The 27111-nt window shown below is 48.8% G+C and overlaps 2 protein-coding genes across 2 annotated transcripts; one reads left to right on the plus strand and one right to left on the minus strand.

Moving 5' to 3' along the window:
* The first annotated feature begins 8240 nt into the window (after positions 1-8240).
* LOC127344254 (protein YIP4b) lies at positions 8241-11383 on the plus strand. The gene is made up of 3 exons (XM_051370481.2): positions 8241-8955; positions 10670-10744; positions 10863-11383. The coding sequence occupies exons 1-3, from the start codon at positions 8452-8454 to the stop codon at positions 11121-11123; spliced, it is 840 nt and encodes a 279-aa protein (XP_051226441.1). The 5' UTR covers positions 8241-8451; the 3' UTR covers positions 11124-11383.
* A 3874-nt stretch (positions 11384-15257) lies between these two features.
* Positions 15258-16764, minus strand: LOC127344253 (uncharacterized). Its single transcript, XM_051370480.2, has one exon. It carries the CDS (start codon positions 16684-16686, stop codon positions 15520-15522), a length of 1167 nt encoding a protein of 388 aa, XP_051226440.1. The 5' UTR covers positions 16687-16764; the 3' UTR covers positions 15258-15519.
* Positions 16765-27111: the final 10347 nt, after the last annotated feature.

The raw sequence follows: 27111 nt of genomic DNA on the forward strand, positions 1-27111 counted from the left end.
CCAAAATGTGATCCAGAAACGTGAAAACAGGGTTCCTCTTAAGCTACTGCCCATAATTGATTTAATTTTGACTGGAATATTAAGGAAACCATTTATGATTTACTCCAAAGTTTCAGATTTTTCTGGGTAGTGTCAAAATCTAGCCAATTTTGATTAAAAATTGATGTCGGATTAATCTTAAATTATTGCCTTATAGTGCGGACACCATTTAATTTGGTGCACATGAGCACCAGTGATCTCGTTTTTCAAATAAATCAAAAATCATATTTTTTGAGTTTCAAAAAGAAAATCTACATATAGCCAATAATGTGTCTCACATATGTGTAAAATATCAATTTAAAATACTTTATATTTTAAGCTACATAAAAATGACAAAAGTGCAGATCTGAGTAGTTATTTTCAAATCTCCAAAAACATATTAGATTTTGTTATTTTTGTCTAGCACAAAATAAAAACAATTTTCGGTTGAGATTTTTCATGATTGTGAGATGTATCACTAACAATCTCCAGAATTATTTTTTAGATTTTTTGATAATTTACAAATATTTTTTGAAAAAAACTGGTGAGAGCACCGGAGCTCGGGAGCCAAAACGCACTTTTCGTTACTATAATGGTTTGAGATTTTTCTAAAATAAGTTTGCCCTTTTAGTAGCACTTCGACAGCATTAGTTTGACCAACATTTGGTTAGCACTTAGATATGACCTTGAAATAAGAATGCACACATAATTTGAAATGCTAAATAGTACACGCGGATATGTTATGTTATTTCCATGCTATTTTCTTATAAGGACATCATTTATGGTCTTTTGATATTAGTTCCGGCCAAAATTTGACAAGGAAACTTGGAAACTGAATTTCTCTTAAACTACTACCTATTATGGATTGTTTTATTGCATGCCTATTAGGAACGACCTTTATCATCTACTGTAACACCTTGGGCGCGTTTGGTAGGCTGTGCCGAATTCCAGCACCACTGGCGCAGCGTGACGAGCGTTCCTGCGCGTCGCGCCACTTTTAGCCCAGTGTTTGGCAGGTTGTGTTGCATCGGCCCGAAGTGCATGTTGTTTACATGCCTCGATAAAGAGTTCCATCTCTATTTAGCTACAACGCATGTTTTTGGTTGTCATTTTGGGCATCCATGTTGTGCTTCCCCTCCCCACATTCAAATATGGTGACCTTACCATCACACAAGAGCTCAGATACAGGCATTAGCACAACACACAGTTATACACAATGTCGTTGCCTAATCGACGGTACCTCGGAGGAGGGATCCTCACGAGGGGGAGAAGAAGTAGGGGCCATAGGGCGGAGTGCACACGGGACGGTGGTACGCGATTTACCCAGCTTCGGAACACCTGCACGATGACAGGGCCTACTGCTGCTTGTCTGGAATTATCTGGGCGCTTTCGCGTTGTTACAATGAGTTGAAGTTCTCGTGCCTCTAGGGCTCCCGGGATCCGGCTTATAAAGGCGCACGGATCTAGGGTTTACATGGAGAGTTCTAGCCGGATTACAGATAGCCTAACTACGGTACAATATCTTGCCGTGCACGTCACGGATCCGCCTTCCATATACGTCGTACTAGATCCGGGTTCCTCACGGGCCTCCGCGGATCCGGGTTCCTCCTAATGTCGGTACGGATCCGGCTTACTGATCCTGGGCTGGACTTCTTCCTTCATGATCAACAGCAACTGGGCCGCCCGATGGGCCACATGCCTCATCACCATCTGTGGGCCACCCGGGCTTGCCGGATCTAGGCACTGTCGATGGTACACCCATGAAGTATACCCACAACACACAATGAACAGGGTACTTAGTACCTAGTCCTAACGCCAGAGTGGTAATACGCGTACTTAAACCTGGAGATAGACTACACAGGTACAAAATAATTGTAGTGTACTTACAATAGTATATTTACAGTCAGTGTGAAGTTAAGCTTGACTGGGAAACGTCATAATTAAACCTAACTGTATAACTGAAATAACTAAAATACGGTTGCAGTTCGGTTTTTTCCAGTCTGGTTTTTGGTTTCAGTTCGGTTATGCACAGCGTGAGGGAGCAAGCACCAGCACCTTAATGGCGAGGATCAGCATAAGGGTCCTCGCGATGCCTCCTGCAGCCGAAGATGCTGGAGCACGAAGTCTCCTTCCTGAAAACATCGACCTTGAAGCCGTCATCCTTAGGGTGAAGACGATCGTGTCGTCGACGTAGCCTGGCAGCGAAGTCGCTCCATCCCTTGATGAAGCCGACGCGCTCGACCCTTCACTGGAGCTGCACCTTCCGCTCGCAACGCTCACCCATGTACAAGCACACCTTCACCAGCGGGCCATTGTTCTTCAGCTTGTACTTGGTGATCAGGTGCTGCTCCATGTAGGGCGGCACGGCGAGGGAAAGGAGGTTGTGGCTCTCCAGCTGCACGAAGAACGCCGGCACCTGCGCCCTTGGACCGTGCCCCATATCAGCAGGACGGCCAGCGTGCACCCTTGGCGCGGTGATCTGCCGGTGCACTTCCATGAACCATGCATTGGGGTCATGAAGCTGCATCCGGACGGCTATGTCCCTTGCGTTCAGTATGAGCCCTTCCGGAAAGGTTTCCAGGAAGAGCCAGTTCTGCAGATGCAATGATAATGCAAAGTGTTAACCATACTTACGTTGTCAACACCGGGATCAACTCCATGAAGGCCATGAAAATATCAAGATCGTCATTCCAATGCTAATGTCAATCACTATCATGTACATGACATTGATGATGGAGCATGGCAATGTCAAGCTCCATCATGGACTTGCCAATGTCAAGCTCCATCGTGGACTTGCCAATGACAAGTCCATGATGTTTGGCATGCCAATGTGAAGAAATGTCATGGACATGACATTTTCAAGTCCATCATGGAGCGTGCCAATGTCAAGCTCCATCATGGAGCGTGCCAATGTCAAGCTCCATCATAGAGCTTGCCAATGTCAAGTCCATGATGTTTGGCATGCCAATGTCAAGCAATGTGAGGTCTGCATGTCATGCCAAGCTCAAGCTCCATCATGGACTTGACATTGTGGCCAAGCTCAAGCTCCATCATGGACTTGACATTGTCATGTCCATGACATGCAGACCTCAACACTTCACATGCAGCGAACATTGACATGAATCCTATCTACATGCACATCAATTGGAGAAGCTACAATGTCATCGACCACATCTACATTAGCATATATTAGATAGGGAGGGATTGAGAGTGCTTACGATGAGGTGGTTTGAAAGCGGCCCTGACTGAGGAGGAGGCCACGCACCGGCGCCGACATGTCCTCGAGGAGGCCGCGCTCCTAATCCAGATGGAGGCGGATGCGGGGCAGGAGCACCCGTCGGCTAGTAGGGCGCCGGAGCCGTAGCCGGGAAGCGGGGCGCCGAGGGAGCTGTCGGTTGCCGACGAGCACGTGGTCGCCTGAACTATCAACCAATCTCAGCAATGGGCATTACTAAATGAACATCTTCAGATATCAGCTGCATAAATTCTATCCATTAGGCTGGTGCCAATGCCTCACCTCACTATAGCCTGCCACGTCAGCTTTTTTCCTCACTCTCACCCCACTCTCACCCCACGGTGCCAGTGCACAGGCTATAGTGCCAGCTCTCACTTCTCTCTCCTCCACATCACCATTTCTTTTTCAGATTAAGTTATTTCACTCGATTTTTTGTAGACATTCAAAATAATGCAAGAAAATTATTTTATTCAACTAAAAATGTTACCGATTACATAATAATTAATTAAATTACATAATAAATAAAAATTCTACTCCTCTTCCTCTTCTTCCTGCTCCTCCTCCTCGTCGTCATCATCTTTCAGACCAAGCTCTTTTTCCACCATCTTGATGGCCTTCGCATGTTTGCGCTTTTCTCCTTCGTTCATGTCGTCGGTTGATCGGTCTTTCATTTTGTTCCATTGCTTGAATAGCTTAGCCTTCACTAAACCCTTCATCATGTTCCTCATCGCGAAGGATTTACTTCCTACCTCACTGCTTGATGAGGAGTCCTTCCCCTTCCTCCTACCCTTACGTGCCGCGGCCTTGGCCCTATCGCGGCCTGTTGGACGCTCCTCCTCCGTCGTCGCCTCGCTAGAGCTGTACTCACCAGAAAGTCCTAGACGGCTTCTCTTGGAAGTGGACTCGGTTCCACTACCAGGACCATGTTGTCCTTTCCACTTCGCTTCATTGCGAACAGCTAGCCACCAGTGGTGCCGTCTGAACGGCTGAGTCACTCTTTTGTCATTCGCGTACCTCTCCATTTCCGCCTTCATGACCATATCATCGTCTGCTCCACTCTGACGTAACGCTGATTCTTGGACGTGGAATGCATTGAACAGGGACACCTCCTTGTTGTAGGCGTTCCAATGATCCTTTAGCTGCTTCGAGGTCCGATGACGGGCAGGATCCGAGGTAGAGTTGAAGGTTGCAGCTATCTGACCCCAAAACTAGTGCCGGTCTTGCAATTACCGGCAACAGAGTCCTTGGAGTTAAAAAACCAAGCATTAACCTACCCCGAAATAGATATTGTTAGTGAAAAATCCAAGCAAGAACCAACCCCGAAATAAATATGTGATGGGTAAGTAAAGTACCAGTTTTTCCTCTTCCGCAACAGTCCAGTCAAGCCTCTTTGCACGCGGTGGTACGATTGTTTCTGCGGCATTGGACTCGGAGCTTGGAGCGGGAGCGTCAGAAGGTGGTGGGGGGTACGGACCATATGGCGCGTATGGATACGGAGGTGGAGGGTATGAACCGTACGAAGGTGGTGGGTAAGGAGGTACAGTGCCACTCCCACTACCTGTAGGTGGAGCATTTGGAGGTGGTTGGGGGTATGGATACAGAGGCGGAGGGTATGAACCATATGGCGCCGGAGGTGGAGCGTATGGCCCATATGGCCCCGGAGGTGGTGTGCCGGAGGAGTATAAAACTCGGGGAAGCGGCGAAGAACCGACATTGGTGCGACGATGTGTCGGAGAGACATCATCTAGGTGTATTGGTGACCCGTCGGGCCCCAACAGATCCGTGAACGTGGTCAAATCTGGTGGAGTCCAACCGGACATGGTGGAGAAGATTTGAGAGAGGGAAGGTGATGAATGAGATGAAATGGGTGTGGAGTGAGTGAAACCATATGGGGGGTATTTATAGGGGGTGGGGATGAAATTTTAGGGTTTTTGAACCAGCAACGGCTACCCCAACGGCTAGCTGACGTGGACGAATCAGATCGCGCCACGTCAGCTAGCCGTTAGACCCTATCGCCCGCTCTCGCCCGCATCTCGCCCGCCAGTCACCCGCCTCTCGCCCGCTCTCGCCCGCCCTCTCGCCCCCAGCGCTCTCGCCCCGCCTCGCCAACGCTGCCGCCCCGCTATCGCCCGCCTCTCGCCTCCCTCTCGCCCCCAGCGCGGGCGGTAGCTGGGCGGTAGCGGGCGATAGCGCCGGGCGCCCGCGCCACCGCCCCGCGCTCTCGTCTCGCCCCTCTCTCGCCCCTCTCTCGCCCCGTCGCCGGCGATAGCGCCCCCACTACAGCCCGCGTTGGCACCAGCCTTAAACCAGTGAGAAGTCTGTAACCTTTCCGTACTGATTTCTCTGTTAAGGTAGGCACTACATCATCTGACTTATATCCATCGACTTGCATAATCTGAGTTTATCATTTAAAAATAAAATAGCATCGGAACTGTACCAAGAATAGCAGCAGAAAACCCGTCAGCGAGGAGATTTTTTTATCCTATAAACGAAAGAATATGAAAAGGCAATAATTTAAACCAGAGATAGTCTAACACACCAGTTAACGCATAGACATATACTCTCATATGCAATACCTCAAGGTTTTAAATCTCAACCTGAAGAAAACATATATCCTTTTGCTATCCCTGCGGTGTGCACATCAAGAATTAAAAATTCACCAATGAGACCGAATGGGAAATGCAGCTCAGTTAACTTAAATTCATCGGAACACTATGGAAAAACAATGAACACTTTTTTTCTTGAGGTTCTGCAAAGGCTCATACTTCTCGACTGGATAAATCTCCACAACTAATCCTGAACCTATTTAATCTTCCATGGCAAGCTCAAGACCTTTGCAGCTAACATATATGTCAAAATTAAACAACCACATAATAACAAAAAATAGCTAGATTTTAGAAATAAAATACATGAAAATAGTACAAGGCACAATATTCCATGCACCAAGAAAGCATATTATCATAAGAAATCCAGATAGCTAGCATATTATGATATATAAAATTCAAGGATCGGATACTATTGCAAGAGAAATCTTTTACTCAATGTATGAAGAAAGATAAAGTGAATCTCTCATAAACTGTAACGGGATTCCATGGATCGAGTCTATTGGGCATCAGTATAAGATTGAAAGTGTCATCACTCCAATTGGAGGTTACATGCAGCTACGGGGGATGTCGATCGGGATTGGATAACAACCCAAATACCTGGCTCTGGTTGTCTCTGCCCTGCGGCCGCGGCACAACGCTTGGGCGGTGGTGGCGGTGAATGGATGACACCGGGCGGACGACAACGTCAGTGCGAGGACGGACTTGTGATGGAGATCCTACTCGTTTGGGATCACGCAGCGGGAACAACGATAGAAGCGGGGACGTGGTAAAGGGCGTTGACGGCGCTCTGCGGGTAGGCGCTTGTGTGAGCAACGGCGGCGCATGGCGGACCTCGAGGGGGCGGTGTAAGATGGTGGGCACCTAGGAATGGTCTCGCGGGGGTGGGCGACCGGGGGTGCTTGGTGTGCTAATGGGACGGATGCATCAGAGAGGGCCTGTTGGAGCCCCGCTGCTCGTGAAGGTGAAATTCCGGTTGCAACCGTGGGCGGAGAGTGGGTAGAAGGTGGTGCTTATCGTGGACGGAGAGCAAATATGGTGACTGTGCGGAAACTAATATCTGATTGATTCCTTTGTATGGCTTACCTTATTATAGCTAATTAAATATATAATTAAATATAGATAAAGGAATATGCTATTACAACTAATTAAATAAAAATCGCTTTCTTTGATCCAGTACGCGGGAGTGAAAAGGTGATCTAACGAAGGAGAGATTCGAGATTAGATCGAACGGTCCGGATGCTCCCAATCTTCTTCACCAAATGCGTTGTACGACCTACGACCAACTCCAATATAATAGTATAGAATAGTAAAGAAGATTACACACAAGAAAAAAACAAGTCCAAAAAGGTAGAAAAAGATTAATAAAATCCTAGCTAGCTTATAAATCAAGCCCGTTGCTTGCATCTAGCGCCATGGTAAAAAAAACATTATTCCCGTAGCCCAAGAACAAACAAAAACCCTACAAACTGCAGCCAAATAGGCCGAGCCAACAAGGATACGAGTCGCTAATCTTGGCGACAAAATTAATTGAACGGCCGAAACCATTGCGCGCGATTAACTTGTTTCTCGGCAAACTAAAGAGTTATGTTTGGTAGCTCGTGTCAACCCAGAAAATCCCATCCCAACTTAGATTTTCGGTGAAACATATGTTTGTTAGCCCGTCTCAACTCATCTCAGCCATGCCTATCTCATACAAAAAATGCCCCTCAACCAGGCCAGGTTATGAAGCTCAGATTGAGTTTCACAATCCAGCCAAGCTGAGTCCATCCCGCAAAGTTTCTCGAGAGACCCATGAGCGTACTCCCAGACCTGAGCCCGCCTCCTCACTTTCCTCTGGAACAAAAATCCCACACAACTGAAATACACGGCCCCACGCCCCTCCTCTGGCCACTGTCAGCCGCCCGCCACCGCCTCCTGGTCGCCGGCCGCCACCGCTTGTCGCCGAGCTCATGCCGACGCTCTCCTCCCGCGCCTCCTACAGTTCATGCCGAGTCCGAGCTCGCGCCGGCGCTCTCCTCTCCCGCGCCTCCTGCAGTTCCTTCCGAGCCCGAGCTCTCACCATACGGGCTAACAAACAAATTATCAATTTAGATTTTCTCACCACATACGGGCTAACAAATACACCACAAAATATTATGCTAGATTGTATGAGGTGAGATATCTCAAGTCGGAGAGTGAACTTGAAGTGATCCGGGCTACCAAACACGCACTTAGCAAATCGCATTAATGGTACGAAAGCCAGTTCGGCTCTGCCGTGCATTTGCCTCAACTCTGGGCCGTCCATTTCCCCGATGGACGACGCGTGAGCCGTGCAGCCGGTCGTCGCCTGGCCGGCCTTGCATCTGAAGGCAACGCTCTCACGTGCCCTCCCTCGTCTCGCCTCAACCCCACCGCAGCAAGCAAAGCAGGCCGGCACGCACCCGCAAATCCCCAACCCCCACTCCCGCCAGGGCGCGAGATCTCTCTCCCTCCTACCCACCGTCTCCCACCCAGATCCACCTCGCCGACACCGCCAGTCCCCGCCGCCGCCGCCAGTCCCCGCCGCCGCCGCCGCCGCCGCCGCCAGTCCCCGCCGCCGCCGCCGCCGCCGCCATGTCGCACAACTACGGGGACACGATCCCGCTCAACGCGTCGTCGGCGCAGTCCGACATGGACGAGATCGAGAGCCTCATGTACGACGCGCCCTCCGCCACCGCCACCGTCCTCCCCGCGCGCCCGCCCTCCCCTCCGCGCGCCTCCATCCCCATCTCCAGCTCCCCGCCCCCGCCCTCCTCCAAGCCGCCGCTCCCGACCTCCTCCATCCCCATCTTCGTGCCCCAGGCGCCGCCCTCCGCCGCCAACGCCCCGCCCGCCTCCGTCTCCGTCGCCATCGCCTCCGACGGCTTCGGGGCCCCGCCCAACACGCTCACCGAGCCCGTCTGGGACACCGTCAAGCGCGACCTCGCGCGCATCGTCAGCAACCTCAAGCTCGTCGTCTTCCCCAACCCCAACCGTGAGGACCCGGGCAAGGCGCTCAGGGACTGGGACCTCTGGGGGCCCTTCTTCTTCATCGTCTTCCTCGGCCTCACGCTCTCCTGGTCCGCCACCGTGAAGAAGGTACCCGCTATCCCTCCCTACCACAGCCAGATCTCATGGTAGCCTTTGCATCTACATGACATGTTTTATGGTATGGTAGATCGGGCTGTAGATTACTCAACTACATGACATGTTTCATGGTTTGTTTACTTGGAGGCAAGCATCTGCGATTACATTCCGTTGCAAGCGCAATGTTGCTCTTGCGATAACCAAATCTGAGGTTGTAATCAAAGGTGTGAGTCTGGCTTAGAACAGTCACTCATATATGGTAAGGTAGATCCTCGGGCTGTAGATTACTGAACTACATGACATGTTTCATGGTTTGTTTACTTGGAGGCAATCATTCCGTTGCAAGCTCGATGTTGCTCTTGCGATAACCGAATCTGAGGTTGTAAGATTAGGTGTGAGGCTGGCTTAGAACAGTCAGTTACTCATATAATGCTGCATCTTGTTAATTTAGACGAGCGAATCATGTGCTTATTCCGCTATGGGTTCTACCTGTCCTCACATCCGTTAATTTTGCGCATTGATAATTGTTGCCATCCTAAAAAAGGAATCCTGCTAAACTGATGAATTCTATATTATCAGTTATTCAGATACGGCTTGTGCAATATGTTTTTACTTTCTTAGTTCTCGATTTGTTTGGAACCATCACGTTGGTTCAACTTGATGTACCTGTACGCTATGGTGAATGATGTGCTCAAGTAATTTGCTGGCATGTTTACTCTCGCCACCTGTCATCCGTTTCTCGTAAACCAGAACTATCTAGTGGACCAGTTGTAGATTTGTGCTGACCTGCGAAGCTTCTAGGTACCATTACGACAAACTAGGTGGCGTTCTTTGTTATTTTAAAACAAAATATGGTATAGCTTACTGGACATGCGCGCTAAACAGCTACATTCTCGTACAATATGTACGCATCCTTGTGAATTAGAATGTGTAGTGTCACTTGTAAGATTGGTGCACCAAAAAACGTGCTTCTAGAACTTGTTTTAGATTCTGTAATATACTAATATTGCAACACATCCTTGTGAATTAGAATGTGTAGTGTCACTTGTAAGATTGGTGCACCAAAAAACGTGCTTCTAGAACTTGTTTTGGATTCTGTAATATACTAATATTGCAACACATAGTGACAGCAAGTTACTAAAGCTGCTTTTGGGGAAAATATGATCTCAATTGGTAATAATCCAGAAGGCCGTGCTAATTCTGCATGGCTAAGCGAATACCTAGGAGAAGTTTTATTTTATGACATTGTACACCTGGTAGAAGTCAAAATTTGATTCTTCAACATTTTATCTTGCAGAAATGTAGTTTTGCATTTTTAAATATAGGTTTGATGGTTGTCCTGAATGAGTAGAAAATATGCGAAAATATATCTTCAGGTTCTTTTACTACCATGTTTAAGTGTAACACATGTCATTGAATGTGGTGTTTATTGTAAATAAGTGCATGCTATGGAAGAAAGCATGGTGGTTCCCTCATTTTCTTGTAGATTTCAATGTTGCACTGAACAATCGTAGTTAGAAACTGATGAACCATTCACTTTTGAACTTTCGGTGGTTTTCCTTTCTCTGTGTTGTCATGTTAGCATTGTTACACAATTTTCCACATAAGCGGCCAATACTTATATGCAGTCCTCCCTTATAGTGGTCCTCCTATTTTTCTACTTTACAGTTTATCTTTGTTTCCTTCTGTGCAAAAGTGCTGATTTCTGTGTCATCTCTCTTTGTAGTCTGAAGTATTTGCTGTTGCATTCGCTGTCCTGGCAGCTGGGGCTATAATTTTGACACTAAATGTTCTGCTTCTGGTAAGCGCTCTCTCTCTCTCTCACACACACACCGTTGCTATAGTTATATGCACACTTGCTTAATCGTACTGTACCCTAATGTGCCATTTTGGAATGATTTCTTGCTGCCAACCTGCAGGGTGGGCACATCATCTTCTTCCAAAGTCTCAGTCTCCTGGGGTATTGTTTGTTTCCCCTGGATGTTGGAGCCCTAATTTGCATGCTGAAGGACAATGTCATACTAAAGACCATCGTTGTGACAGTCACATTGGCGTGGAGCTCCTGGGCTGCCTACCCATTCATGAGCGCTGCAGTTAACCCAAGGAGGAAGGCTCTGGCACTATATCCTGTATTCCTCATGTATATCTCAGTCGGGTTCCTCATAATTGCCATAAATTAATCCTTGGGGTCAGCAACTGTAGTTACATCTGAAATGTTGAGAATCTTCCTCATTGAACAAGCGGAATACAGACATGTTTTAATAGACACTATCACCCCTATGGAGTCGTTGCTCGTTGTTTTGTTGAGATTTTGGCCTTCACATGAGCAAGAGGCATAAGGCTGTAAAATTAGTTGAAAAGTCTATAAGGGTTGACTGTTGTAAAGGGCATCTTGGCTTTGGACCACGTAATTGACTATATATCAAACTTTCTTCAAACATCGATTGTTTGCTGTTTCTAGTAAACTAGATAATTCATCTGGTTATATGCCCCATCCTTTATCTTGGCGGAGAATATGGCTTTATCTTGAATGTACATTGTTATGCCAATATGCCCCTTAATATGTAACTTGCTCTACCATCTCTGTGTTGATGTTTTCTGTTGTACCTAGTTATGCCTTTTCTGTATGTGTTGCATACCAGGATCTGAAAACGTTGTGTACACGGGTTACATGTAGGACACTTGTTGCTTTGGTCTTGTTTTTTTTTTTTTTGAGAAAGATTACTGCATTACCAAACATACAAACCAAGGTGATACAGACGCAGAAATCTCGAGAACGCTCGAGAAGACACAGGAGACCTGGAACAAAAGCAGAAAGACCCCTCAAGAAAGGAGAAATTACAAACAAGGCCCTGCAAGATCTTTCTGCCGCCGACAACAAGGCCACGACCAGCCGCCGCCAGAGGACGCCGGAGAAGGCCGCGAGCCACCAGCAAACCCAACAACCGAGGTCGCACCATTGCCAATAACTGGCTTTGTGAGTCGAAGAAGGTCCCCGCCGCAACCAGCGAGGCACAGCCGCTGTGGCGCGTCGACCGGGGAATACCCCGTGCTAGCTCAGCCACGAAACCAGCCGCCCCCGTCGAGCACGTCGACGGAGCAACGCCGGATCCGCCACCTCGAGCCACAAACCTTGCTCCAAGGCACCATGTCACCCGAGCTCCGGCGCAGGCGAAGCCAACACCGGCGACGAAGCTCCTGCAAAAGCTCCCGGATCCACAAGCAGAGTCGGAGGAAACTCTGCCGCGGCGACGACGGATCCGAAGCACAAAAGCCCAGGGGTTGGCCGACGCCGCCACCTTGCCGGCCAAGCCCGAGCACACCACCACCAGATCCGCGCCCGGCGACGCCAGACAAGGCCTCGCTTGACTCGGATCTGGAGGATCTTTATTCGCCGGCGACGCCAACCTCACCGGAGCGCGGCGACGCCCGCCGGAAACCGAAGCTAGAAAGTCTAAACCTAGACTACAGCTATACACGGCCAGGCGCCAGATCCATTGACCCCCCTTCCACCAAAGAGCACGAGGCTCTCGGGGAAGAGGAGTCGCCGGAGCCAGCGCCGGCAAAGCGGTCGCCTCCCTTTTCGCCTCTGCAAGCACTGTAGAGAGAGAAGGGAACGAAGGGGTAGTCTTTGCTTTGGTCTTGTTGTCAATAAACTCCCGTGCGTTTTTTTTCGCAATTCCGTAGGCTGGAGCTGGAAACAGGCGCGCCAGGAAGACCAAATCGCGTCCCCCAAAAGAATTTGGCGCGCCGTCGGACAAAAAAACGTTCCTAGCCGCTCGTCCCAAATGCCCGTTTTATTCAGCACGGCCAATACGGTGTTTGACGTCCCGAACCCATCTCCGCTACATAGGGGACGCTCCGGGCACGTCGGACACAACGAAATGAGAGGCGACAAGGTGCGGGCCCGAAGCGTCAGCGTCTCGGATGCTCAACCGTCGCCTATGTAGCGACGGTGTAGTTGCCGGGAAGCGGAACCGTCGCATTGGCAACCGCGTCGACCGACGCGCCAACCGCCGGAATGGAGCGCAAACTTCTCGGAAGAGCAACCGCCGCTCTCTTCGACTTCTGCGCCGCTGTTCATCCACGCTCAATAAGATCCGTACGTAGGTGCTTTCAGATCTTCAACCAGCCGCCATTCATCCAAGCTTTCATCCGACACCTCCAGCGACGATGAGCTACATCTCCCAGCTTCCATCCGACACCTCCAGCGAGGGCAAGTCTGCTGGATGGCGCCATTGGTGGGACAGAACCCGGACACCCACCAGCGGCGACGATTCCCCGCCGCCAGTTGACAGTGAGGAGGAATGGCTGGGCGTGGAGGAGGACGCGGAGGAGGCAGCGGCGGCCCGTGCGAAGGCGGAGGCGGACGCGAAAGCGAAGGCCAAGGCGTAGCCGGCGAGCACCGGCGACGACAAGGAGGACACTAGTTCCTCTGACGCGTCGGCTGACACTGCCTCTTCGGAAGAGGTGACGAGCAGGAAGCGCCACCGTGATGACGACGACGAGGCGGGGCCATCATCGAAGAAGAAGTAGCAACTCAGCGAGGTCGCAAGCGAATGCGATACAACAAGGGAACAAAGTATGCATCCGCAACTATCAGGTTTGACCCATAGAAAATTACCAATGTATCTTAGGGCATCTCCAACCACGCGACCCAAACCGCGCCCGCGCGTCCGTTTCGGTCGAGCCGGACAAAAACGCGGCCCAACGCGGGGACGCACCGCAAAAGCGGACGGCCGCGGAGTCCGGAACGACGCAAACCCGGCCCAAATCTGGGCCGGGTTTGCGTGGCCGCGGATGGCACGCGGCGTCCTCGCGTGTCCGCCATGTCCGCGTGGCTGGCCCACCTGTCGGTGCCCCAGTCCTATTAAATGTGGACTGGGGAAGGGGACTGTCCCTATCCAGTCCCCACTCTCTCCACTCCGGCCGCACGCGCGAGCTCGAAGCTTCCGCGCCGCCATGGCCCCGAAGCGCGAGTTCGAGCCGTCCGCCAACGACCACGAGGCCGGCAGCAGCCGGCCAGTCGCGCCGCCGGCGTTCGCAATGGGGCCGCCGGCGACGCCGAGACGCGACCGGATCTACGTCACCGTAGCGGTGGCGCGAGATGTTCCGGGGACGCCGGCGTCCCAATGCCGTGGGGGACGTGCACCTCCCCACGGCTGGCACCTGAGCCCGGATCGGGTTCCGGTGCCGCCCATCCGGCGTCCGGCCGCGCCCGCGTCGCGGAGATCCGGAGGCGCCGCGCGCAGCTGCCGGCGGACCTCCGCAGACCCCGCTTACGGCGACGCAAGTCCCAGCGGGACTTGTGGTTCGAGGTGGAGCACGATGCGCGCCGGCACACGTGCTTCACCTCCGCGACGGCGGCCTCGCGCGCAAGCGCGCACACCCGCAAGGCGGGCTGGCCGTCGCCCGGCGGCCTCTACATCGGCGAGCAGCCCCGGGCCCCGCACCAGCCCCGTGCCCGGGCGGAGGAGGACGACCCGAGCCGCGGCGGCGCTCGCGGCGTCCCGCGAGTAGAGCGATCTCGACGAGCTGGCCAAATGGCCGCACCTCGCCGAGACGTTGCGCGCCTCCGCGCTGGAGGAGGCGGCCAGAAGGCCTGTGGAGGACGCCTGTGCGGAGGCGTGGGCCTTCCTCGAGCCGGCGCGCCGTCGGGAGGAGGCAACGCGTCGCGGCGCTCCGGGAGGAGGAGGAGCGCCGGCCGCGCGCTCGGCGGAGGAGGAGCGCCGGCCACGCTCCGGCTACGGCGGAGCTGCAGGCCGCAGCGGAGGAGCAGCTCCGCGGTGAGTCCGCGCGAGGGCACGGCTGCGCAGCCGGCGAGCCCGCCGAACCCGGACTCCGCCGGGAAAGGGCGCGGTGGTCGCCACGGCCGGAGTCCCCGATGCCCTCCGGCGTTTCGAGCCGAACAGCCGCGTCGCCGCCGGGCGTCGTCGTCATCGGCGCCGACGACGACGAGTACTACCGGGGGTAGTATCGCGGCGGCCACCGCGTGCTCGCAAACCCTGGCTAGGGTTTGCTTTTTTTTAGTTTAAAGCCCATATAGGGCTTTCTTTTGTGTAAAATTTGCCCAAAATAGGGCTAAGTTTAGTGACCAACTAGTTTAAATTTATGTTTTGTTGTTTTCCTTTTTTATTTTCATTTTTGTTTTATTTTATTACAAATGCGCTGCGTCCGCGCGTTGGGCGCAGCGCGCGACCCAAACGGACACGCGGGCGCGGGGCGCTGTCCGCGTGTCCGGGCGGCCACGCAAACGGTCCAAAATGGACGGCCAGCGAGTCCGTTTGGGTCGACCGTTTGGAGATGCCCTTATGACCCAAAGGTGCTATACATGTAACACTCTGAACATTTTTTTGCCAGTATGTACACTCTGAAGTCTGAACATGTGGTGAACGAGCCAGATTAAACGGGGATCCCAACCAGCATTGGCTTGCACTTATAGAGCTCGCAGTGCTCCCTTTCGGAGTATGAAGTTCATCTGCTCAACTCACAAATAGATCAAAGTCACCTCATCTACTCATCTCAGAGACAGATGACAGTCATAGGGAGAAGAACACACACGCGCGCGGACAAGTTTCATCCATCGCAAAGGCGGGAAGCCTGCTGATAATTCCTGGACGCCGACGCGTGGGAACAGGGAACCGAGGGGATGATCCACACGGGCTCCACGTCGGCGGAGTGCCCGCCGGCGATGGCCACTACCGAAGTCTCGAAGTCTTCCAGCGAGTACACGCCGATGGCCTGCGGCACTATCATTTCCACCTCCCGCCGCGCGAAGTAGACGCAGTTCTCCTGGACCCCCGGCAGCGCCGCCGTCACCAGCACCGACACCGACGCCACGGCCCCCACGAACACCGCCCTCCCTGGGAGCTCCTCCACCTCCTCCCAGTTGCACTCCTCCGGCCGGAACCGATGCACCTCCACATCCACCTCCGCCCAGTCCCCATCCACACTGTACAGCTTCCTCACCAGCAGGAGCTCCCCCTCGGACTCCACCAGGTACGTGCGGCGCCGCCACTGCCGCAGCACGTTCCTCTCATGCCACCCGTCCTTCTCCCGCAGCTCCGACACGGCCGCCACGCGCGCGCGGAGGTCGGCTCGGTAGGCCAGCACCGTGCCGTCGTAGCCCACCGCACAGAGCCGCCCGCGCCAGAAGGCCATGTCCCGGAACCCTCCGTGCTCCGCCCCCGCCGCGATCGAGATCCAGGCGTCGGCGCCGGACACGTCTGGCTGCAGCAGCGCGAGCGTGCCCGAGTTGCCCAGCAGGGCCGCCACCCACCCCAGGGAGGTAGGCGGCGCGGAGAGCATTATCTTGGCGACCGGGAACACGGGGGGCCGGGGCATGGCCACGGATTCACCGGAGAAGAGGTTGCGGAGCTCGATCGCCCGCTCATCGTCGAAGGCCATCGCGAGCCAGCAGCCGATCTGGCCGCAGCACCGGCCGGCGTTGAGACGGTCGGGGAGAGCGTAAGGGAGGATCTCCAGGCGGCGGAGGCTGAAGAAGGCGAGCCTGCCGCAGGATCCTGGGCGACGGAGGAGTAGTCGCGGGGCCTCGAAGGGGAGGTCAGCCGAGAGCAAAGCTCGCGCGCAAGAGCGCCACGAGGAGCAAACGAGGCGGACGGCGACATGGTCGAGCGGGTCGAGGCGGAGTAAGATGCTCTCCAGAAGCTCCGGTGGTAGATCGGGCCAGGCGGACTGCCCCGCCGCAAGCTGCCGCCGGGGGGGATTTTGCGAGGAAGCCATCACATGTTCGACGCCTCCCTCCACTCAGATGGAGATTTCCCCCCACTCTTTCTTTTTCTTGTTTTCCTCCTTTATTTGAACAGGTTTCCTTCTTGTCTTCTCATGAGAGAACACTCTCAAGTCTCACCTCCCAGTCTCCCACGCTCTCACTCTATCAGCTACACTTTTTTGTTTATCTAAAAAAACTACACTTTTTTTTGTTAACCTCCTTAAGCATTGTTTGGTACTACAATGATTGTGGGGATTGGTGGGAATAATACTTTCGAGTATTAGGTGAATCACACCTACCATCACTCAATCCCGACGAAACTCCATTCCCAATCCACTAGGCAAGGATAGAGGTATTAGTGGAAATAATATTTTAGATTATTGGGTGAACCACACCTACCGTCACTCAACCCCGATGAAACTCCATCCCCAATCCACTAGCCAAGGGTAGAGGTATTGGAGATTGAGAAAAATACACTAAGATTTGGAAAAAAGTAGGATAGATGGGGATTATACTCGCTTAATACTCTATCACCAAACATGCATTTAGAATAATTGGTGATTTGGAGTTCGCTCCAAATCCACACTAAAACTCCAAATCCACAACTTTTTTTTGGCTAAAAGCCATACTAACGGTTTCTTCGCCCTTCTCCCCTTTTTCCTCACGAGACACTCCGACAAGGGGAGGTGACACCTTTTCCCCTGATCTCCATAGCGAGGGTGCTGATTTTTCTGCCCCTTAACTTCTCCTTCGGCATGAGAACGTAGTGAGACCCCATTCCTCCATTTTGGCCTGAGAGTTAGGGTTAGGGTTAGTATGTTGTTGTGCGTCATTTGGGTGGCGGGAGCGATGACGGCAGTGCCCTTCATGGCGGAGTCTCAGAGTTGATGGCAACGTGTACTCGTCGATCCTTCAAATCGACAACGTTAGGGTTCATGGATAGTGTCAGTGAGGCGGTGGCAGCGACTCCAACAGATGTGGATGTCCTCCTTCTCTGTCCCCATTGATGCGGCGTTGTCTCCGGCTCCATGATGGAGCAGGGATGACTTGTTCAGGACTTGTCCGGTTGCTCCAACATGTGGTTGTGGCGGTGCAAGCATGCGGTTGAAGATGGCAACTCCAAAGCATGGAACGTGGTCCGTGGATAGTGGATCTGGCGCTACTCATCGGTAAAGCGCGAGGAAGATCTACCTCGCCACCCGCGGCAGGTTAGGTCTTCGACTCAAAAATCCTTGATGGCAACGTTAAGGTAATTCAAAACCCTAAATTTATTAATTCCTACCTCCCCTTCTATCTAGTTTTAGTAGATTTGAGCCCCGAGAGATCCATCTTCTTCCTCATCTCCACTACCCACCAGGGTTCTGGCAAACCAACCCTCGCCAGCTTCTCGTTTGGTACGACTACCTCTCATGGAGGTTGTCGTACTCCCAAGCTCCAACGCCACATGGGTCCTGACAAATAAGAGGAGGGTGTGGCACAAGGGGAGGAGGGTAGAGGCATATGTGTGTGGTGGTGGTGCGCATCTCCCTCGTATCCGCAAGGATGAACACAACGTGTTCGTGAAAATGGAAAACTAGCTATAAATAAAAAAAAATACAACATTATTGGGAAGGACGAACTAGGAGAACACACCCCAATATATAGATGTTGTGTCTGGTGCCCCCAAAGCCTTCCCAAATGACTCGTGACGTAAATTGTATGAAGGTTCCGACTGGTGATGCTCTTAGGGCATCTCCAATGGCCCGACACATGTTCGTTTGTGTCCGCGCAGACAAATTTAGGGGAAAACCCTAGCCCAGCGACCCGACGCAAATGGACCGACCTGTCTGCGGCGATCCATTCGTGACCCAAACTTGGGTTGGCAATGCGTAGCCGCAGACAGTCAACACGTCTCGTGTCCCCTCTTCTACCCTAGGGCCCACAAGACAGTGGCACACAAGACACTTCTTCACCCGCGCCACCATGTACGTCGACCCCGATGCCCCAACCGCCACCCATTCGCCCCCAATTGCCGCCCCATTGCAGGCCCCTGCTGTCGGCCAATATATGAAGGCCACGACCCCAAAGAAAGAGATGACGCCGCTCGGGAGGACCATTGACACCAAGAAGTATGGCAGCAGGCGTGCCACCGCGAGGGGAAGGAAAGCCCATGAAGCCGCCACCGACGCAACAATGGTTGCCGCTGACATGGCCATAGTCCTTCAAGTAAACGCTAAGGTACTGACCTCTATAGCTGATGTGTTGGGCGTCCTCTTATAATCAAGCAAGAGGCGGTCGCTTAGGTTCAAGCCGCCTGCTCCACAAGCTCAATATCTTCCTTGAACGCAAAGCCGCCTCTTGTATATAGTTAGCCGCACATGACGCCTCTTGTCGCGCACGACCAGGTACCGATGAGTCCAAAAAGTGACATGTTTTTCATTACATAATTTTTTTTGTCTCATTACATGTTCAGCTGTGACTATGTCCTAAATGCATGATTATAAGTACTCCTTTTTTATGAGAGATTTGCACAAGTAATAGTTTAGTAGTATTTATCACTTAATTTTCCTTGTGTTTGATGTGTGTAGGTATTATGAATGTTTATGAACAAAACATGAGGAAAGAAGCCAAATCAAGACAATCTGGAGGAGTTACAAACACCCAGACTTAGTCATTTCAAGGGTGGAAAGGAGCCAATTTTTCCATCACAAGATAATAATGATCCAAAAGACCATAGTGTTGTAACCCTCATCGATAGGAATCCAACGAGTTGAAGAACATCTAAATCAGAGTTTGTACAAAGAAATGGTGGCCAAAATACTAAAAAGGGTCATCGACTTTAATGAGCGCTAGTACGTTCTTGATGACCGTACCGCGCGCCCGTACCGCGGGTTTCAAGGTCACAAAAAAGCCCAAATTTGACGCGATTCTCCACTGATTTCTCCCATGTTTATTCCTAGATTTTTCTTAGGTGGTAAGGTCGGTTAGGGGACTATTGGTCGGATGCCTCTCGTAGACCTATATAAATGAGGGGAGAAACCAGCACAAGATCCAATCTCCACCACATCTCCGCACGGCGGATCCCTGCTGACTCCATAGATATTCACACCACCACTGCGCCATTCAAGGAAGAGAGGAAGAAGGCTTGGGACGATGCATCGACATCAACACCATTACCATCTCCGCGTTCATCACTGATCCCACCATCCACCGCATTGTAATCCAAACTCTGTTGTGGATCTTACACGTGTATCAGATTTATCCATCCATGTTCATTCATATGATGTCTTGTGACTCTTTTCTTGAGTAATTTAGTTGGGGATGTGGCTGAACCCTTGTTGGGGTATGTTGTTCATTTGTAACATGTGAAAGTGGTGGTTGTCGTCAATGATGTTTTATGGTGTGCACTATGCAATATTTTCCATTAGGGACATTAAAGGTAATCATCGTTTAGTATGGTTGAAGGTACGTGGACGTAAAGTTCCGCCACCTCTTTCAACCATGTCTCAACGAGGGGTACGAGGTACAAGATCCTATGACCATAGCCATGAGGAGACCCTTAATTACTGGACCTACGTACGCGGCATGCGATCAGAAAGATAGTGGTTACGAGGGGTGCATAATAGTACTTTTGGGAGCACCTTTATTCAGAACTCGCATCACTTCACACATGTAGTAAAAACATATTAAATCCTAATCATGATTTAACTATTGTAGTGGTTATTCTAGACTCCCCTCCCTCATAACACCTTTATCTTGATTTTAGTTTACTTTTGGTTTTAGTTACTTTCAGCTTTTACATTTTATCTTGCTTTATTATTGTTCTTATTCACAACTAGTTTAAACTCTATGGTTGATTACAACAGTTCCGTAGCAATCTATAGAATAAGCTATTTACGAACCATGCTTTGGGTGTAAACATGGCTGCACTGATTACGAAGTTGAGGGGTTGTGTAGTTTCCATTCTGCAAAACTCTCATGGCCGGAAAGAATCTTTTAATAAATATTTGTTGTTTCTCAAGTACTGCAATGGTTTTGGTGCAGGAAAGCCAAACATCAGCCTCCCATCTCGATGGGTCAAGATCTTCATCGAGGTCCCATTGTACAATGGAAACCTTGTGGCGCTTGGCCTTGACCTCAACCGCACGGTGGTGACTCGGGACCGGTGCTTGCAAAGAAGGCACAGGCGATCCCGCTAGAGAACATGCCCATGCCTCGCAGTTTGTTCGACGGAATGCCCAACCCTACCCTGGACGACAAGATATGCCATCAACCCATATGCTTGCTCGTCCATTATCATTTGCCAATAGCCTTGTGATGTCCAATGATCGGCAGGAATACTAGGCCGACGAGAGTGACACCTACATGCATGCCATGATCAATGGTCGCGACTTCATCCTCGATAATGGCCTTGGTACGGAGGGAATGACTCAAGGCTACTACATCAACGTGGAGCCTTTGTTTGACCAATATGGACATCCAATGGGCAAAAACAACGCCATGGATGTTGATGTTGAGGGCGATGGTGTAATATCCCAGAACATAGGAACAACGAAGGGTAGATTTAGAAATAGGATGTGCATTTCATCGCAAAACGAGGGAAATTTCGCGCCTTATTGCAAAAAAACCTAAGAGGGATCGAGGTTATCTCTCGTTGCTATTAGGGTTAGGCAATGTGAGTGTTAAGAATTTCGATATGATCTCTTTTGCAACTTGTTGATTTGGGGAGATGATTTGAATTGACAATTCATATTTGATTTAAAACAAAAGAAGTAATAGATAAACAATGTATAAATGAATTATTCATAATTCAAATCACATCATATATATATATACATAATTCAAATCACATTATATATACAGAAATAATTCATAAGTGAATGATAAATTTACAGAAGAGCTCATAACCAAAAACTTGAGCTTTATTGATCATACACACACATTACATTGTCTTTACAATATTTGTCGTACAAGAATTGGATGGAATAATAATCAAAACTAAATAAAATTACAAGAATTGGATTCTATCCTAGATCGTACACTAAATGTCTTGGAAGGATTTGTCCTTGGATCACATCAAGCTTGAAACCTGCAAAATAGAAAATAAACTAGACAGGGGGGTTAAACCAAGTGTCAATGACACTTGTCACTGTCCAAATTCTTGCCAAAAGCAAGATAGACACCAGCAGACCAAAACTGGAGCTCATCATGAGCTCAAGTTTCACCACAGCCCACACACAGCTGACCAGCTGGTGTGCATGCTCAACAGCAAGCCAAACCATGGCTTAGTCACCAAGTTTGGCCAGGACTGTGTGTCACGGCCAGGGAGAACCAGTAGGCAGTATAAAAGGGCAGAAACCATCAGAAATAATTCACAAGTCGACCAGATAAGCATTCACCAAGCAACCAACAATGAACAGTGCATAGTTCATATATGTTCTTGCTCAAGAACACCAAGAACCACTAGAGAAACCATCCATCCATCCAAAACCACCAACCAAAGCTAGTGAGGGAGATGGGAACACAAGCAAGATCATCCAGGAGGTAGGAGGAGCAGGTCAAGTAACCAAAGTCATCCAGCAATAGCTCAACATCAACTAATCATAGCATCTAGGAGCTGGAACAAGATATAACATAAACCTGGAGAGGATACAGTGGATCCAATCAATTCTATAGCATGACACAAGACATAAGATGAGCAGATGCTCATGGGGTTGTCATCACTTGGTGTTGAGCAAGGATTACTGGCAGAAGTGGAGCAGCTAGATCCCAAGAGCATCTAGATACTATTCATGTGCAAATAGACAAGTATAAATGCACATATTGCAACCAGTAGAGGATATAGAAGTACTAGAAGCTACCAAAAACCACCTAGTAAGATCCTAGCCAAGGAACCATCAGATTTATATTTATTTCTTCATAGGCAAACACAGTGGCATTCATATCTAGTATGATTCCCTACTGTGCAAGAAAAGATGAGTAGCCAACAAGAATTAGTCAAACTGTGAGAGCAACCAAGCAGTAGCAAGGCTATTGTGGTCACATCAACCACAAATCCATCCATTAAACAAAAATTATAACTCATCATCATCCATAAATGGATCCAGACTTTAATTATCTCCAAATTGATCATGGAGATATCAAATCATACACATCAATGCATATAATCAACACTACATAAGCAGTTCATCCATAAATAATCCACCAAGGTATATATATATATATAAGATAATCCATCAAGTGGACAAGCAATAACATCACTGAGAGGCAACAGTGGCTTGACCAAGTGCATCCTAGCCATTGGATTTTATCAAATGAGCTATGGACAACAACAACAGCACATACACACACTTGTGCATCAGCTAGAGCAAGCATAAGTCACAACATTAGCTAGAGCAAGCCATTCAATTAGCCAAGGACCAAACCAGCAACTAACCACTAGCATCTGTTGATCAATTGGATCAATTAGATCAAGCACAAGGCACTGCAAAGCATCACAAGAATGTAGTGATCCAAGAATTGGATCAAATGGATCCTACACAGGGCACAGGTGAGCATCACTGACACCACAAGTGTCAGCAGTGCTAACTGATACGTCTCCGACGTATCGATAATTTCTTATGTTCCATGCCACATTATTGATGTTATCTACATGTTTTATGCACACTTTATGTCATATTCGTGCATTTTCTGGAACTAACCTATTAACAAGATGCCGAAGTGCCAGTTGTTGTTTTCTGCTGTTTTTGGTTTCAGAAATCCTAGTAACGAAATATTCTCGGAATTGGACGAAATCAACGCCCAGGGTCCTATTTTGCCACGAAGCTTCCAGAAGTCCGAAGAGGAGACGAAGAGGGGCCACGAGGGGGCCACACCCTAGGGCGGCGCGGCCCCCCCCCTTGGCCGCGCGGCCCTGTGGTGTGGGGCCCTCGTGCCGCCTCCTGACCTGCCCTTCCGCCTACTTAAAGCCTCCGTCGCGAAACCCCCTGTACCGAGAGCCACGATACGGAAAACCTTCCAGAGACGCCGCCGCCGCCGATCCCATCTCGGGGGATCCAGGAGATCGCCTCCGGCACCCTGCCGGAGAGGGGAATCATCTCCCGGAGGACTCTACGCCGCCATGGTCGCCTCCGGAGTGATGTGTGAGTAGTCTACCCCTGGACTATGGGTCCATAGCAGTAGCTAGATGGTTGTCTTCTCCCCATTGTGCTATCATTGACGGATCTTGTGAGCTGCCTAACATGATCAAGATCATCTATCTGTAATTCTATATGTTGCGTTTGTTGGGATCCGATGAATAGAGAATACTTGTTATGTTGATTATTAAAGTTATATCTATGTGTTGTTTATGATCTTGCATGCTCTCCGTTACTAGTAGATGCTCTGGCCAAGTAGATGCTTGTAACTCCAAGAGGGAGTATTTATGCTCGATAGTGGGTTCATGCCTGCATTGACACAGGGACGTGTGATGAAAGTTCTAAGGTTGTGTTGTGCTGTTGCCACTAGGGATAAAACATTGATGCTATGTCTAAGGATGTAGTTGTTGATTACATTACGCACCATACTTAATGCAATTGTCTATTGCTTTGCAACTTAATACTGGAGGGGGTTCGGATGATAACCTGAAGGTGGACTTTTTAGGCATAGATGCAGTTGGATGGCGGTCTATGTACTTTGTCGTAATGCCCAATTAAATCTCACTATACTCATCATGATATGTATGTGCATGGTCATGCCCTCTTTATTTGTCAATTGCCCAACTGTAATTTGTTCACCCAACATGTTGTTTATCTTATGGGAGAGACACCTCTAGTGAACTGTGGACCCCGGTCCAATTCTCTATCTTGAAATACAATCTACTGCAATACTTGTTCTACTGTTTTCTGCAAACAATCATCTTCCACACAATACGGTTAATCCTTTGTTACAGCAAGCCGGTGAGATTGACAACCTCACTGTTTCGTTGGGGCAAAGTACTTTGGTTGTGTTGTGCAGGTTCCACGTTGGCGCCGGAATCCCTGGTGTTGCGCCGCACTACATCCCGCCGCCATCAACCTTCAACGTGCTTCTTGGCTCCTCCTGGTTCGATAAACCTTGATTTCTTTCTGAGGGAAAACTTGCTGCTGTGCGCATCATACCTTCCTCTTGGGGTTCCCAACGAACGTGTGAGTTACACGCCATCAAGCTCTTTTTCTGGCGCCGTTGTCGGGGAGATCAAGACACGCTGCAAGGGGAGTCTCCACTTCTCAATCTCTTTACTTTGTTTTTGTCTTGCTTAGTTTTATTTACTACTTTGTTTGCTGCACTAAATCAAAATACAAAAAATTAGTTGCTAGTTTTACTTTATTTGCTATCTTGTTTGCTATATCAAAAACACAAAAAATTAGTTACTTGCATTTACTTTATCTAGTTTGCTTTATTTACTGTTGCTAAAATGGCTACCCCTGAAAATACTAAGTTGTGTGACTTCACAACCACAAATAATAATGATTTCTTATGCACACCTATTGCTCCACCTGCTACTACAGCAGAATTCTTTGAAATTAAACACCTTTCTTGAATCTTGTTATGCGAGAGCAATTTTCTGGTGTTAGTTACGATGATGCTGCTGCCCATCTTAATAATTTTGTTGAACTATGTGAAATGCAAAAATATAAAGATGTAGATGGTGACATTATAAAATTAAAATTGTTCCCTTTCTCATTAAGAGGAAGAGCTAAAGATTGGTTGCTATCTCTGCCTAAGAATAGTATTGATTCATGGACTAAATGCAAGGATGCTTTTATTGGTAGATATTATCCCCCTGCTAAAATTATATCTTTGAGGAGTAGCATAATGAATTTTAAACAATTGGATACTGAACATGTTGCTCAAGCTTGGGAAAGAATGAAATCTCTGGTTAAAAATTGCCCAACCCATGGACTGACTACTTGGATGATCATCCAAACCTTCTATGCAGGACTAAATTTTTCTTCGCGGAATTTATTGGATTCAGCTGCTGGAGGTACCTTTATGTCCATCACTCTTGGTGAAGCAACAAAGCTTCTTGATAATATGATGATCAATTACACTGAATGGCACACGGAAAGAGCTCCACAAGGTAAGAAGGTAAATTCTGTCGAAGAAACCTCTTCCTTGAGTGATAAGATTGATGCTATTATGTCTATGCTTGTGAATGATAGGACTAATATTGATCCTAATAATGTTCTGTTAGCTTCATTGGTTGCACAAGAAGAACATGTTGATGTAAACTTCATTAAAAAAAATAATTTCAACAACAATGCTTACCGGAACAATTCTAGTAACAACTATAGGCCATATCCTTATAATAATGGCAACGGCTATGGTAATTCTTATGGGAATTCTTACAACAATAATAGGAGTTCACCCCCTGGACTTGAAGCCATGCTTAAAGAATTTATTAGTACACAAACTGCTTTTAACAAATCTGTTGAAGAAAAGCTTGGGAAAATTGATATACTTGCTTCTAAAGTCGATAGTCTTGTTGCTTGATGTTGATCTTTTGAAATCGAAAGTTATGCCTAATGAAAATCATCATAATAAAATTGTTACTACAGCAAATGCCATCCAAGTTAGAATTAATGAGAATATAAGATTAATGGCTGAACTGCGTGCTAGGTGGGATAGAGAAGAAAATGAAAAACTAGCTAAAGAGAAGAATGTAGCTAAAGTTTGGACTATTACCACCACTTGTAATGCTAATGCTACACATGTTGCTGCACCTCCTACTAATAATAATAAAAGAATTGGTGTTAGCAATGTTTCCACTTCTAATGCAAAGCGAGAAACCGCTCGAAACTGCTAAAACTGCTGAAACCGCTTGTGATAAAGCTGAAATTTTTTCCAACATTGGGGATGATGATCCCATTGCTTTAGATTATAATGGTTTGAATTTTGATGATTGCCACATCTCTGAAGTTATAAAGTTCTTGCAAAAACTTGCTAAAAGTCCTAATGCTAGTGCTATAAATTTGGCTTTCACGCAACATATTACAAATGCTCTCATAAAAGCTAGAGAAGAGAAACTAGAGCGCGAAGCCTCTATTCCTAAAAAGCTAGAGGATGGTTGGGAGCTCATCATTAAGATGAAGGTTAAAGATTTTGATTGTAATGCTTTATGTGATCTTGGTGCAAGTATTTCCGTTATGCCTAAGAAAATTTATAATATGCTTGACTTGCCACCGCTGAAAAATTATTATTTGGATGTTAATCTTGCTGATCATTCTACAAAGAAACCTTTGGGGAAAGTTGATAATGTTCGCATTACCGTTAACAATAACCTTGTCCCCGTTGATTTTGTTGTCTTGGATATTGAATGCAATGCATCTTGTCCCATTATATTGGGAAGACCTTTTCTTCGAACTGTTGGTGCTATCATTGATATGAAGGAAGGTAATATAAAATATCAATTTCCTCTCAAGAAAGGTATGGAACAC

The sequence above is a fragment of the Lolium perenne genome, chromosome 3 (genome assembly GCF_019359855.2).
Source record: "Lolium perenne isolate Kyuss_39 chromosome 3, Kyuss_2.0, whole genome shotgun sequence".
NCBI lineage: Eukaryota > Viridiplantae > Streptophyta > Magnoliopsida > Poales > Poaceae > Lolium > Lolium perenne.

Bases quoted from the DNA above. Each gene is read 5' to 3' on its own strand.
- LOC127344253 (XM_051370480.2), bottom strand. From the start codon at position 16,686: ATGGCTTCCTCGCAAAATCCCCCCCGGCGGCAGCTTGCGGCGGGGCAG.
- LOC127344254 (XM_051370481.2), top strand. From the start codon at position 8,452: ATGTCGCACAACTACGGGGACACGATCCCGCTCAACGCGTCGTCGGCG. The intron at 8,956-10,669 runs GTACCCGCTATC...CTCTCTTTGTAG, and splicing joins GGTCCGCCACCGTGAAGAAG to TCTGAAGTATTTGCTGTTGC. The intron at 10,745-10,862 runs GTAAGCGCTCTC...GCCAACCTGCAG, and splicing joins CACTAAATGTTCTGCTTCTG to GGTGGGCACATCATCTTCTT.